Source organism: Salarias fasciatus, chromosome 3 (assembly GCF_902148845.1).
Source record: "Salarias fasciatus chromosome 3, fSalaFa1.1, whole genome shotgun sequence".
NCBI classification, from domain to species: Eukaryota; Metazoa; Chordata; class Actinopteri; order Blenniiformes; family Blenniidae; genus Salarias; species Salarias fasciatus.
In genome coordinates, this window is record NC_043747.1 from 11,426,420 (window position 1) to 11,440,297 (window position 13,878).

At 41.1% G+C, this 13,878-nt stretch overlaps 1 protein-coding gene and 1 long non-coding RNA gene across 2 annotated transcripts; one reads left to right on the forward strand and one right to left on the reverse strand.

The window, feature by feature from the left end:
* Positions 1-835: 835 nt before the first annotated feature.
* Positions 836-3,641, reverse strand: LOC115386208 (putative uncharacterized protein DDB_G0282133). The gene is made up of 5 exons (XM_030088432.1): positions 3,592-3,641; positions 2,578-2,637; positions 1,547-2,489; positions 1,012-1,516; positions 836-894 (listed from the first exon to the last, which is right to left on the reverse strand). Exons 1-4 carry the CDS (start codon positions 3,639-3,641, stop codon positions 1,127-1,129), a joined length of 1,443 nt encoding a protein of 480 aa, XP_029944292.1. The 3' UTR covers positions 836-894; positions 1,012-1,126.
* Positions 3,642-9,373: 5,732 nt separating this feature from the next.
* Positions 9,374-12,452, forward strand: LOC115383455 (uncharacterized). Its single transcript, XR_003930672.1, has 3 exons — positions 9,374-10,968; positions 11,072-11,171; positions 11,482-12,452. It is a non-coding gene; the product is annotated as an uncharacterized LOC115383455 (long non-coding RNA).
* The last annotated feature ends 1,426 nt before the right edge of the window (positions 12,453-13,878 follow it).

Here is a 13,878-nt window from a genome sequence, read left to right on the forward strand (position 1 = left end):
TTCAAACTGTCAGCGTCAGAAGCACCTCATGGAATTATTGGAAGATTTTCATGTCTGGTGGATCATCCATATAAGCGTCAGACAGTTGAGACAAGTGTCTAAACTTTTGGGTTTCAACCAAAAAAAAAAAAAAACTTTCAAAATGAATTGTAGTGGATGAGTGAAAAAATGGCATTCGCATTAAACAATCATATTTTGAGAGAGGACTGTTTGAGTTTTTTTTTAGGCAGAAGGCCTATAGCTAGGTTTTGGAGAATGATATCAGACTGAGTCTGAAAGGTGGCTTTGGAAATGAGGGAGAGACTTTCGTTTGAGTGTGAGTCGAAAGTCTCTCACTCTCGTAACAGCCGACTCACTCTACAACGCTCCATATCCAAATTCTAAACTCCAAATCGAAGCCTCATGTTGTTAAAGATAAACCTCTGCAGTGGATACTAATCTCTGTTTAGCCTCTTAAAGAGGCAGGCACACAAGAATAAAGTTCTACATGTGTTCGTCTACATGGTGTGACTCCAGTTTACTCACCAGTGACTCTCACAGTGTCAGTATCAAAAGTAAAGTTGCCAGTGTTGTTGGGATTGGATGCAGCTGCCACAAAAGACTCCGCAATACTTTCAGCTGATGGGATTTGTGAAGTCGTTGCAGTTCGGTTGAACTGAACCTCCGTATCTGCTTCAGTGTTTGCCTCAGTTCGTGTACGGGCTCCAGCTCGTCTGTACCAAAGAAACAGAAACACTGACATCTTGACATGCATGGAATTGTCTCTTCCCATCAATAAAACATTCCAGTATTGATATGAACAATGACAACCGAGCAGTTGATTGTGTCAGTGTACCTGAATGCTCGGACAAAGCAACCTGCGAAAAACGGAATCCTTGCGTAGGCAGCTCGACACTGTGGAAAGAAAACAAATACAGAAATGAGCAAGGTACCATTCAGGTTTCTGAATGGTAAAACAACAACAGACTCTATTAATCAAGATTTGTAAGTCAATTCCAAAACTGTACTCACCACCCCCACAACTATTGCTTCAAGTTGTCTAAATGCTGGACTGTTGCGATCATTCAGCTCGGGTACGAACACTGTCACAATGACAAATGCAAGAACCACACTTGGCGGAGGAGCTTCAGTTGTGTTCAGGAGAGTAGTTGATATTGTAGTTGGAACAACAACTGTTGTGTCTGGGGTTGCTGTAAAACCAGGGGTTGATGTTAATCCTGGAGTTGCCATTGATACTGGAGTTGCTGTTAATGCTGCAGTTGCTGTTGATCCTTGAGTTGCTGTTGAATCTGGAGTTGGTGTTAACACTTGAATTGATGTTGAATCTGGAGTTGATGTTGACACTTGAACTGATGTTGAATCTGGAGTTGATGTTGACACTTGAATTGATGTTGAATCTGGAGTTGGTGTTGCTCCTGAAGTTGCCGTTGAGTCTGAAGTTGCTGTTGAGTCTGGAGTTGATGTTGATCCTTGAGTAGCTGTTGAATCTGGAGTTGATGTTGACACTTGAATTGATGTTGAATCTGATGTTGACACTTGAATTGATGATGAATCTGGAGTTGGTGTTGCTCCTGAGGTTGCCGTTGAGTCTGAAGTTGCTGTTGAATCTGGAGTTGATGTTGATCCTTGAGTTGGTGTTGTTCCTGAAGTTGCTGTTGAGTCTGAAGTTGCTGTTGAGTCTGAAGTTGCTGTTGAGTCTGAAGTTGCTGTTGAGTCTGAAGTCGCTGTTGAGTCTGAAGTTGGGGTTGAGTCTGAAGTTGCTGTTGAGTCTGAAGTTGCTGTTGAGTCTGACGTTGGGGTTGAGTCTGAAGTTGCTGTTGAGTCTGAAGTTACTGTTGAGTCTGACATTGGGGTTGAGTCTGAAGTTACTGTTGAGTCTGAAGTTGCTGTTGAGTCTGAAGTTGCTGTTGAGTCTGAAGTCGCTGTTGAGTCTGAAGTTGCTGCTGAGTCTGAAGTTGCTGTTGAGTCTGAAGTTGCTGTTGAGTCTGAAGTTGGGGTTGAGTCTGAAGTTGCTGTTGAGTCTGAATTTGGGGTTGAGTCTGAAGTTGCTGTTGAGTCTGAAGTTGGGGTTGAGTCTGAAGTTGCTGTTGAGTCTGAAGTTCCTGTTGGGTCTGAAGTTGGGGTTGAGTCTGAAGTTGCTGTTGAGTCTGAAGTTGGGGTTGATTCTGAAGTTGCTGTTGAGTCTGAAGTTGGGGTTGAGTCTGAAGTTGCTGTTGAGTCTGAAGTTGGGGTTGAGTCTGAAGTTGCTGTTGAGTCTGAAGTTGGGGTTGATTCTGAAGTTGCTGTTGAGTCTGAAGTTGGGGTTGAGTCTGAAGTTGCTGTTGAGTCTGAAGTTGCTGTTGAGTCTGAAGTTGGGGTTGAGTCTGAAGTTGCTGTTGAGTCTGAAGTTGCTGTTGAGTCTGAAGTTGGGGTTGAGTCTGAAGTTGCTGTTGAGTCTGAAGTTGCTGTTGAGTCTGTAGTTGACTGAGATGACACACCTCCAGCGGTTGCTGTAAAGCACATTGACAATATTAAATGAAGCTAAATGCCGTTGGCATTCTGTTTTGCTCCTCTTCATTCATTTAATCACTCACTTACCAATTAGTATCACAATCATGGTTATTAGATGTCTGTTCCCCATTCTGGTCGCTCTTGAGTCTGAAATGTTGGTAAAAGTATAGTTTGTGAAACTATTTCATCTTCAATTTAAGACTCATTCGTCAAAAAACCTTTTGAACATTTGTAGATCTGTCAATAATTAAGGACATTTTATTGTAACCAATAAAATACACTCAAAAAACTGACTCAAGCCCCTCTTAGAGTTGACACATTAAAGGTGCTGTAGGCAGGATTCCGCATCTCCACCATGGCGATTTGACCCATCTAAAATGGCGATTTGAAACCCAGCACAGCCAATCCTGTCCTGTTTTCTCTGACATCATGCCCTTACGCAAGTTAAGCCCCTCCCACAAGAATGTGTGACGAACGCCCCTCAACCAATCATGGTTAGAGCCTCAGGGGCTCTTCTGATTGGTCAAAGATACCTGGAGCTATCGAGATTCCTTTTCAGCTCAGAACAGAGTCAGATGGAAACGCTGCGCCCTCGCGGTAGTGCAATTATGCTACACTCCTAAAGGATTATCAATGGATACTCTAACATTTAATCCAAATAAAACTGAAAAATTAGCATTGACTAGCAAAATCCTGCCTACAGCGCCTTTAAAATTTCGTTTTCCTAATTAAAGCATATTATGTCCAACAAAACCTAAATATGTTTCATAAATGTGACCTAATTGTAATTCACTGGGCCCCCAGTACCACTCTTTAACTCAAAATAAATGTGTTTGAACAGTAGTTTTGTAGTGGTGGTAGTGCTGCAAGGCATCATGGGAGTTTAGGATGAAATATTCAAGATTTAAACATTGTTTTTGTGGTTTATTTCAATGTTCTGTTGTTAATACTGTCATTGGTAATCGTGTTTTGTTGTGTTCTTTTTCTTCAATTAAACTAAATAGTTCAGTTACTTTCCACGTCAAACCTGGAATGAGAAGTGTTGTGCATTTAATCTGGTACTGCTACTGCTCCTACATCTACAGATAAGTTCCCGCTTGCCTCTGGTTGTAGAAAAGACCAAAGGCATCCTGTGTAGCATCAGCCCACATGAGGGATGTCAGCATCGGATTTCCAAATAATCATAATTAGTTAAATAAAACTAATCGTTGTAACAACTTAGTAGTGGGCAGCCATTGCATTTGACATATTTGACAAAAAATGAGTTGAACAAACTCAATTATATTGGTTTACACAGAATAATTCAGTTTTGGTTGGATCTAAAGGAATAAAACAAGTTGGCTACTTATATTTTTTGGATGGAAATACTGCACACATTTCAATTGTGTTCATTCAATGAATAATTTTTTTGAGTGTATAAAACCAGTCAGAAAATCTTTCGTCACACTGAGATACAAAGTCAATGATTGGAATTTGGAGTATTGCTGTGGAGGACTCGTTCATGCTACCGTCTGCATTATTCAGTTTCAGAATCCAAAACGGCAAATCTGTAGATAAGTGGGAATTCATATTTTGTGTTTGTCATGAGTTTATCTCGCAGTGGTCCATCAAGTCAGACCAGTAAATGGTGTGCAGAACATGATAAGCGCTTCAGTTTTATTCAGCCTCAACTATTTCACAACTTGGATCTTACTGAAGTACAACGGGCAAAGAAAAAAACAAATTAAACCAGGTGTCTTCATTACATATATTTTTACTTATCATGTTTTTTAGTGTCTTTTGTCTAATTGTATTTCAGGTAAAACCCATTGTTTTGAAAACAAGAAATTCAGGTGCTGTTTCAAAACAAACAGTAGAAAATGAAAACTGTCTTTTTGTCAATTTTGAGAAAATTTAGCCAAATAGTGATGTGAGCAAAAGGCACAGGGAATGATAAACGCTTAAATATTCCAATCCCTATTTAATAGAATTGGTAATTTAGACAGTGTCATTATCAATGGTTAATGTTCAGACTCTGGAGTTAAACCTCCATCACGCTGCTGAGCCACACCCTGATGTTAGTGGAGCAGAACAAGACAAGAATGCTTCTAACAGAATGACAGGCTTGTTATTTCAAAGATGGGAGACAAAGAACACATTAAACTTGAAAATATGTTCAGCAATTATTTAAAAATATTCCAAATTAGAAAAAATTAATTAGTGAAAATTCTTTTTTTTTCTTCATTTTTTTTAATCAGTATCATTCCTTTGGAATAAAATTAATGAAATGAATATTATAAATCATGTATTCTTTAATAAGATGTTCAAGTTTTGATTTGTCATGATCCCAAATTAAAGTGAAAAACAAAACCAAAAAAACTATCTAAGCAAGAAAAAAAAAAGTAACTCAGATCAACTGAGATTTCATCTGATATGTGTAAAATGTTACTCTTATAAAATACCCTGAAGATAGATGAAATACAAACGGTTGTTTGAGAATTATTTTCACTTCCACACATAACCAAAAGATTAAATAATACGTAATTATCAAATTGAAATTCTGAAACGCACAATGTGCAATTTATTTAACAAAGAAAATATTTAATTAAATTGTATTGCATGCGAGCTTCATGCAGGAGAACGTACATACCCAAATCCAGAAAGTGCCTGTTAAATCCTCTGTGATTAGTCCTCCTTCCTCCCGATCTCCTCTGATGGCCTTCCTCTTCACCTCTTATATATGACTGCATGTTACAATAGTGTGACGTATGACTGGATTTTTTTTCCTGCAATGTTTCAACAGAATGAATGGAGGGGAAAAAAAACAGGTGCACACTCATTATCACAAGGCAGATCAGACTACCTTTTTTTTTTTTTTTTTTTTTTTTGAGAAACATTCCACACAAGTGAACTAACCAGTGGTGGGATCTTGCCTGTTCAAGCTGCAGGTCCAGTTCAAATTTCCACTTTTATTCCCACAATGGCTTCAAAAAAACCACTTAATATGTATACTACATATTGCAACAGGCAACAAAGTAATCGTTGGTGTTTTCACTACTATCACAATTGGTTATTCTGTTGTGTGAAAATACTCCAAAAGCAAAGTTTCAGGGTCTTTGTGGGTGATTTTGTCATGAATCTTTTCTTTTAATTTATTGTAAAAGATGTGTTTTTCTTAATAAAAACAGAAAAGCAATTGTGTATTGTGTTATTACAGTTGTGTTGTGAATGCAATTAAAGAAGTTATTTTGAGAAAAGAGACTGGAATGAAGGAAAAACAACAGACAATGGAGTAAGAATTGATTTATCAGATGGACAATGGCATTATGTCTAATACTTTGGGAAGCCAGGGACAAAAACTTAGCATCCCAGACGACACAGGCACATCTTTTCTTATTAATCTTTTTATTTCTAATTCACCTCCCTCTGGTTTCTCCCTTTAGTTGCGAGCATGTGAAAATATGAGGGTGTTGTCCTGAAACAGAATGGAGGACAATAACTGGACTAACCACCGTAGAGAACATCAGTCAGTGCTCTGCTTTTCTTTTTCCTAATCCTCGCTCCAGCAGACCATGGCATCGATGATGGCTGAGTATTTTTTCTTTGCTGCGTAATTGACAGCTCGACATTTTGACTTTTGACAGAATCCAAGACAGAAAGCCAAACAAGTAGTTATAAATATGACTGTAATCCGAGCTATTGTCACAACCCGACTGGATTGCCGCACTTTATGTTGGGGTTGGTTGGTAATCTGTCGCGAAACGCTGCTCTATAAGGTGTTCCACACTCTAAACCCTGCCTTTCTGATCAGCTGCTCCTGCCGGAGCCTGCAGGGTGACTCTTTTAAAAAACTAAAGATGGATTGGTTCTTGCTGAGTGCACAGAATAGTCAGATTCATTACACAGAAACTATAATTAATCCATCATCTGTCCCATTTTATCCATCCTAAAATCACAGGAAAGGTTATCAGTCTATTTCAGGACAAATACTGAAAATATATGATACATAGTCTCAGTGGTTTTATCTAAGAGGTTTCAAGGTGAAATTTTGCCCGGGGGTTTGAAAGTGGATTTTCTAGCGTTGTTACTTTAAATGACGAAACTCAAGGAGGAAAGAAAAAGTTCTTCTTCATTCCATGTGAGGGAACATTACGCATCCATGTGTTGGTGTCATTGTCAGTCAGGTTTTCATAAGAGCCACTTCTTCCTCACTTCGGTGTTCTACTTTCAAACCACATCATATGTCATGTCATACTGTATCATATAATATCACTTATGACAAAGTAGGAGCCTCTCAGCATGTGTTGGAGGGAATCTGCAGCTACAGCAGGGTCCCAGCAGAACCTCCACCAGCTCCTCAACTCAATTAACAAGTTAAAAAAAAAAAAGACTATAGAGCATCCACCAAAAAACCAATCACCTCTTTGTTTCCTCCTTTTAGCTATGTCACAAAATGCATGACCTGAAGAAGAAAATGAAAATGTTGTGGATCTTGTGCCTTTTTCTGGTGCTGCCTTTATCATTTCTTTTTTTTTATTAGCTACACATTTTCAATTTTTTTTAAAACAGTTCAGTCACGATAGCAGTTATGCCCTCTCATTCTCTTCTTTCTTCAGCTTCCAAGATTTCTAAAATGAATAGTAGATTATTATTTATGGATGTTTGGACACTCTGCTCTGCTCTGCTCTCGAAAGTGGATTTTCAAGCATTACTACTTTCAATGATAAAGCACACTGGGAGAAAAAAACTTCTACTTAATTCCATGTGAAGGTACATTTCACATGTTGCTGTCTTTGTCAGTCTGGTTTCCTGATCACTTCTGTCTGTTATTTTGAATCTTCCTCATACCAAATCCACATTCTGAAAACAGGTGCATGCTTGAATACATCTGAAGTTCTCAGTTTGGTCATTGAACTTACTGTCTGTAGGTTCATTTTCAGTTAAATGTACAGGGTCACACACTGTTAACATTGAGTGAAAAAAAAAAGAAAAGCTTGACTCCAGTTTGTCTATCTTTTCATCTCACTCTCTCGGACTCACTTCCCTGAGCTGAAACTTTTGCAGTTCTGTCATTTGCGTTGCTCGGAGCTCCACAGCAGTTTGTTCTGCTGATGCTGTGCTTGTACGCTGATGATTATTGACTGTATTGGTGTTAACGTGTACACATTTTCCAGAGATCCTTCGGGGCTGATCCTCTGGAAACACAGTGAATTGCTGTTGCTCCTTTGCTTTGAGTTCAGGTTGCAGGTTGTGCAGCAGGAAATGATGGTATCCATGAACTTCACCAGTTTCGTTGGAATTTGTGTTTTTTTTTTCTTTCTTCCTTTTCACTGACTGTCATTCAGATGCTGGTTAATGTGTATTGTTGTAGTTGTCAGTGTAGTTTGTGTTGAATCTTGAGGTCTTTCCTGTTCCACTGGATGGTGTCACTTGAGTCCATGCTGCCAGTGGCGCTGATGTAAAAGATATGTCTATTCTTGACCAGGTGCTTTGAAATGAACGTCGGTGTTGTTCGTCTCTATCTTCTGTGAATCTGACGTTGGCCTTGGTAATGTTGCTAATGTTGAGCTGATCGCGGGGGCTTAATATGTTGGTGATGAGATGAAATTCATTCCCACAGGAGATGAGGGACCCGTCACTGCTTTGTTGCTTTTGTAGATGATACTGTCTTTGATGACGTTGTGGCCGATGTCGTTTCTGTTGTTATGCTTCAGTATTCATTTGAGTTTTGTATCACTGCTGTGGTTTGAACCATCATATTCTTCCAGTCATCGCTTAGATTTGTTTACGCCATGTGCTGCTTCTCTCTGTATGGTTTGTGCACCTGTTTTGGAGGATTCTGTTAATTGAGGTGTTGTTTGGTCTTGACGTTTCAGAGCTGACTGCAGTTCCATGAAGAGTCACATTTCATCAAATCTGATGAATTCAGCGATGAGACGTTGTTTTCAGATGTGCTGGTGGTTAATTTTGACTTGTTTGTCTTTTGTCTGAGAATATGCTCGTCAGCCATGGGATGAGTCTGTGATAAATGTGGAATGCTCCTTTATGTGCAGTGATCTGTGACGTCTGAAACCCGAGGTATGGTCTGTGTGGCAGTCACAAATACGCTTGTGGGAGTTTTTTTTTTTTCTTTTGTTTCATGCACAGGTACTTTCTCTACCCATGATCATGGAGCCTTTTATTAGCTGCAGCGTCACTTGGTGTTATGTTTGGACGTAACCATGACAAAAACCACCTCTGTGTCTCACAGTGGATGTTTCGAATTTCCTCTGATTTGCATTAATTTCCAGTCGGTTTGATGTTCCTCGTTCAAGTTTGGTAGCATCATGTCTATCCATGCTGGCCATTATTAAATTAGGATTTAATTGATTTGTATGTGTCGGAAAGGCCACTATATTTATTTCTCCATGTCTAAATTATTGTTCACTGTGAAGTGGTTGTCTGGTTTAATGGCGTTTTGCAGTATGAGAAAGACTTGATCATATAGCTGTGTGGATGAGAGAAAGCCAAGCAATTGTTGATCAATTCACTATTTTGCAACAATAAAACCAAATTTTATATAAATTAAACAAAAATTTTGCATATTCTTTTTTGGGATTTAAATCAATTTATGACAGCAAAAAAGAAAGAAAACTGTTCTATTTATGTGCCCAAACTTGTTGATCTTCTAGACAGATGCAGGTATTTTTGGTCAAAATCTCTTTTGGAATCTTTTGCTGGAGTCACTGGTTCACTTCAGAAAGTGTGGACATAACCACAAACTTCAAGGTGAAAGAGAATGAAGAAATAAGCCCACATACCACATGTGATGTTTTGACAATGCATCATAGCTAATTTAATGGCAGGGCACGCAGCGGCGAGGAGGGTGGTACAGCCCAGTGGCGGCTTGTTAATAGGGGGTTTTGGGGCGCTGCCCCCATCAAGATTTTGTGAAAAAGGTATTGACACAGTAAACATAAATATGTATTTAAAGTAATTAACACATCTGCACAGTGTTCACTCATACAATGGGTCTCATTTTATTTTTTAAGCCTTTCCCTTACATACTGGGGTTTTTTTTCCGGGCGTGTTTTACACATTTCAATAGCGAGGGACGACTGCCAAATGAGCGTGCATGTACATTCTAAAACTTTTGGCTGTTATGTGACTTGGTCTCTAATTGGTTACTGAAAGATTGTCCTCCGGGCGCAGCTCTCTGTGTCCCTGGCGAATCAGCGCGTTTGGGTCGCCATTTTTCATCTGATCTGATTGATTCATGATACCTGTCAGTCAAATTCAGCGTACACAGACACATACGGAGAGAGACAGACAGACCTCAACAACAAGACAGAAGATGATGGCAGCAGCAAAAGAAAAATCAGTTGTTTCTTTATGAAATAGTCCTATTATGAGGCGTTCGCTGGAGGAAATAAAAAAAGGATAAAGGAGCTAGGACCTGAGCAACCTGGCTTACAAATCAAGCAGCAGGCAAGTGACCGTGGACGGAGTTACACCCGGGGCTTCTCCGGCCTGTGTTATGCTAAACACAGCTGGCTAGCTGGATGTGAGGTTAGCAATGCTCTGTATTGCTTTCCCTGCTTGCTTTTTCAAAGTCTTGGCACTGAAGTTCTGTGGACAACAACGGGGGTCAGAGACCTGAAACATCTCTCCGAAAAATGCAAACGGCATGAAGGTAGCCGTAGCCACCTTGACAACAGCATGAAGCTACAGTTTTTTGGCCGTGTAAGCATTGCTGAACAACTAGATGAGGGCACAATGAAGAGGCGACAGAAAAATCATCACATACTGTCCAGGATAATAGACTGTGTGAAATTTTGTGGGGCCTTTGAGTTGGCTTTACGTGGCCATGATGATAGTGAGAGCTCTCTGAACCCTGGGATATTTCGTGGGTTTGTGAATTTTGTTGCCTCTCTGGATGGAGCTTTGAAAGAGCACCTTGAAACTGCCACTGTTTTTAAGGGTACTTCAAAAACGGTCCAAAATGAGCTCCTGGACTGTATGTTGTCTGTTGCAAGGGAGCGAATATAAAGAAGCCCAAAAGAGTGTTTTGTGTCAATCCAGGCAGATGAGACAACAGATATTTCAACACAGTCACAACTTGTGCTTGTACTACGCTACATTGATGACAAACACAGTGTGCAGGAAAGATGTTTTGAATTCATTCCTCTGCAGTCAGCTACGTCTGAGTCCATTGCTGCTGCATTAACAGAGCGTCTTGCTGCCATCATTCCTGAGGAACAGAAAAGCTAATCTGCCAGGCGTCTGATGGAGCCAGTGTGATGAGGGGTGCCACTGCAGGTGTTAAGAGGGAAATCAAAGAGAGGCAGGAGCTCTGGCCATGCTGCTGGAACATCAGGACTTTAAGTTCTTTCTGGAACTTCTTCACCACATCATGCCACATGTGGACCTCCTCTATGCCAAGCTCCAGAAGAAGAACATAGATGCAGTCCATATAAAAGTGAGCATCCAGTAGTTTGAACAGGACAACGAAAACATCAGGTAATAAGTATTCCTGTCAGTAATATGATGATCATCACATTTTTCCACATGATCTCTTTTCCCCTTTTTGGTTATTATTATGACTTCTCCTTATCCTTCACAGAAATTCTCTCCATTCCATTTGTGAGCAAAGAAGTGGCTCTCCGACAGCAAAGAGGCGTCAGGCACTCAGTTCAGAGCGTCGTCAAAGGGTTGCAGAAGAGGTTAGTTTATGTTGTAGAAATCTTATAGTCTGTGTTTCATTGGAGGTCGTAATGTTTGTTAGAGGAGAAATGTGTTTTGAAATATGTAATTTAAATATGTAATTTTCATGTTGCAGAGATCATCTAATCACAATCTGTTTAATGAAAATTATTCAGAAATATTAAAAATCATGTCACAATTGCAGTAGTCAATAATAGCAAGATATTTTTCCAAAATCATGCAGCAACACAGGGTAACAATGTCAACAAAAGTATATTAATTCCATATCTATTTTTATCTCTATATGTTTTTGTACCCTTCTCTCTGTAGATCTGCAACACCATTCTCGGACACACCAAGGAGCGCTTCTCCTTCACCAACCATCTCGTCTGTGCAACCTTGTTGCAAGGGGACAGGTTTGAAGAATCTCACGGGTCATTTCCTGAAGAGGCACTGCAATGCACTTTGAAAGCCTACCCGATGCTGAATGAAGAAAGCTGAAGACAGAACTCGGTCTCATCTACAGCAAAGTAGAGTTCAGAGCCTGCTGTGGTGTAGTGGACCTATTTCAGCTGTTCATGGAGAACAATCTTGAAGTTGTCTTTTCAGAAACTGTCAATCCTTTAAGTATCCTGATCACCACACACCACAGCTGAAGCAGGGAAGTGTTTCTCAACCTTGAAAAGAGTGAAAACTTTTCTCAGAAACACCATGACTGTCACTGGTGCGGGATGGAAAGACCCATGCGCAGGCAGCCAGGTGGAGTTCAAACAGCTCTTTATTGCGGGGACAGGAATGGGAACGCAGGGATACAGGAATGCAGGACTCAGGAACGCAGGATTCAGGAAGGCCAGATTCAGGAAGACTGAGCAGACATGCAGGGACACGGAAGCACGCAGACAGACCCACAACGCACCGACAAGGACAAGTCAGGGATGTAGGCTTTAAATTAGGTAGACACAGGTGAGGCACATTAGGGCACAAACAAGGTAGGAGACCAGGAGGGCAGGTGACTTGACTGGAGAACAACAGGGCAGACAAACACCAAACAGGACCCAAGCACCCCCACATGGCCGCATGGGAACAGGGCGTGACAATGACCCAGGGAAAGCTGAATGCCTTGGCCATGCTCTCCATTGAAAAGAGACTTGTTTGTGAAATGACAGATTTCAATCAGAAAGTCATTGATAAATTTGCTGACCTGAAGGAGAGGAGAGCAAAATTTATGTTAAAGTAAATGTTTTGTTGTGTTGCAATGCCCGTCTGCTAGTGCGCCCCCCCAAAATATTTTATCACCAGCTGCCACTAGTACAGCTGTGTGATAGGTGTGGGGAGAGTGGTGCAGGGGAGCAACAGGGTGGGTGGGGGCATCACCAGAGGAGACTGGTGAGTTCTGAGGTTCTCACATGCCTCCATGAGAACTTCCTGTAGTGGTGTAGAGAAGGACATCACTGTGGTTGTCATGGTGAGTCTTTGATTCTGTGATCCATCGCCGGGGTGTCTTTAAGGAATCACATGCATGTACTGATCCTGTATTGATTTCAGGTGGCTTGATGAATGCATGTTTTTGCATCTTGGACTGTTTTTTTGTACAACCAAGTATTCCGAAACACTCCTGCTTTGGATTGGATGAGCCTGGATCAGTCATTTATCCTAGATGTCTGAATTCCCCTTTTGTGCAACAGACCCCTAAACAGGAAAAATAAAACAGAAGATGAATGAACATTTGAAATGTAAATCAGACAAATGCTCTCTCTGAGCTCCTTCCTGATAACTGAGCTCCACACCCTATCTTGAAGGGACCAGAGAGCCACCCTATGGAGGAAGCTCATTTCAGCCACTAGTATCCGGGATCTTGTCCTTTTGGTTTTGACCCAAAGCTCGTGGCCATTGGTGAGAGTCAGAACGTTGTTTGACCAGTAAATCAAGAACTTCCACTTTTGGCTCTGCTTCCTTTTCACCATGACGGACTGATGCATAGCCACTACACTGATCCACCTGTTAATCTCATGCCTCATCCTTCCCCTACTCTTGAACAAAACTGTAAGATACTTAAACTCCTCCTCTTGGGCCAGGGTCTTGCTGCCAACCTAGAGAGGGCAGACCACTTTCTTCTAGTTGAGGACCTCGGCCTTGGATTTGAATGTGTTGATCCTCATCCCTGTCGCTTCTCACACGGCTGCAAACTGTTCCAGTGCATGCTGTAGGTCCAGGCTCAATGAAGCCAACAGGACAACAACACCTGCAAAAAGCAGAGATGAAATCCTCTGATCCCTGAATCGGACCCTCTCCGGCCCCTGGTTGCACCTAGAAATTCTGTCCATGAAAATTCTGAACGGAAGAGGTGAAAAAAGGCAGCCTTGTCAGAGTCCAACATACACTGTGAACAGGTTCGACTTACTGTCGGCAATGCGGACCAGGCTCCTGCTTCAGTCATACAGAGACCGGACGGTGCTTCACAAGGGACCCTGAACTCTGGACTCCCAAAACACCCCCCACAAGGTACCAGAAGGGGTGCGGTGGACGACCTTCTCCAAATCCACAAAACACATGTTGGCTGATTGGGTGAACTTCCACGAACCCTCAAGCACCCTATGAAGGGTATTGAGCTGGTCCAGTGTTCCACTACCAGGATGAAATCTGCATTGTTCCTCCTGTATCCGAGGTTTGATCAAATTCTCGATCAAAGTGGTGGCCCCCCTTTCCAAAAAGGGGGACTACCACTTC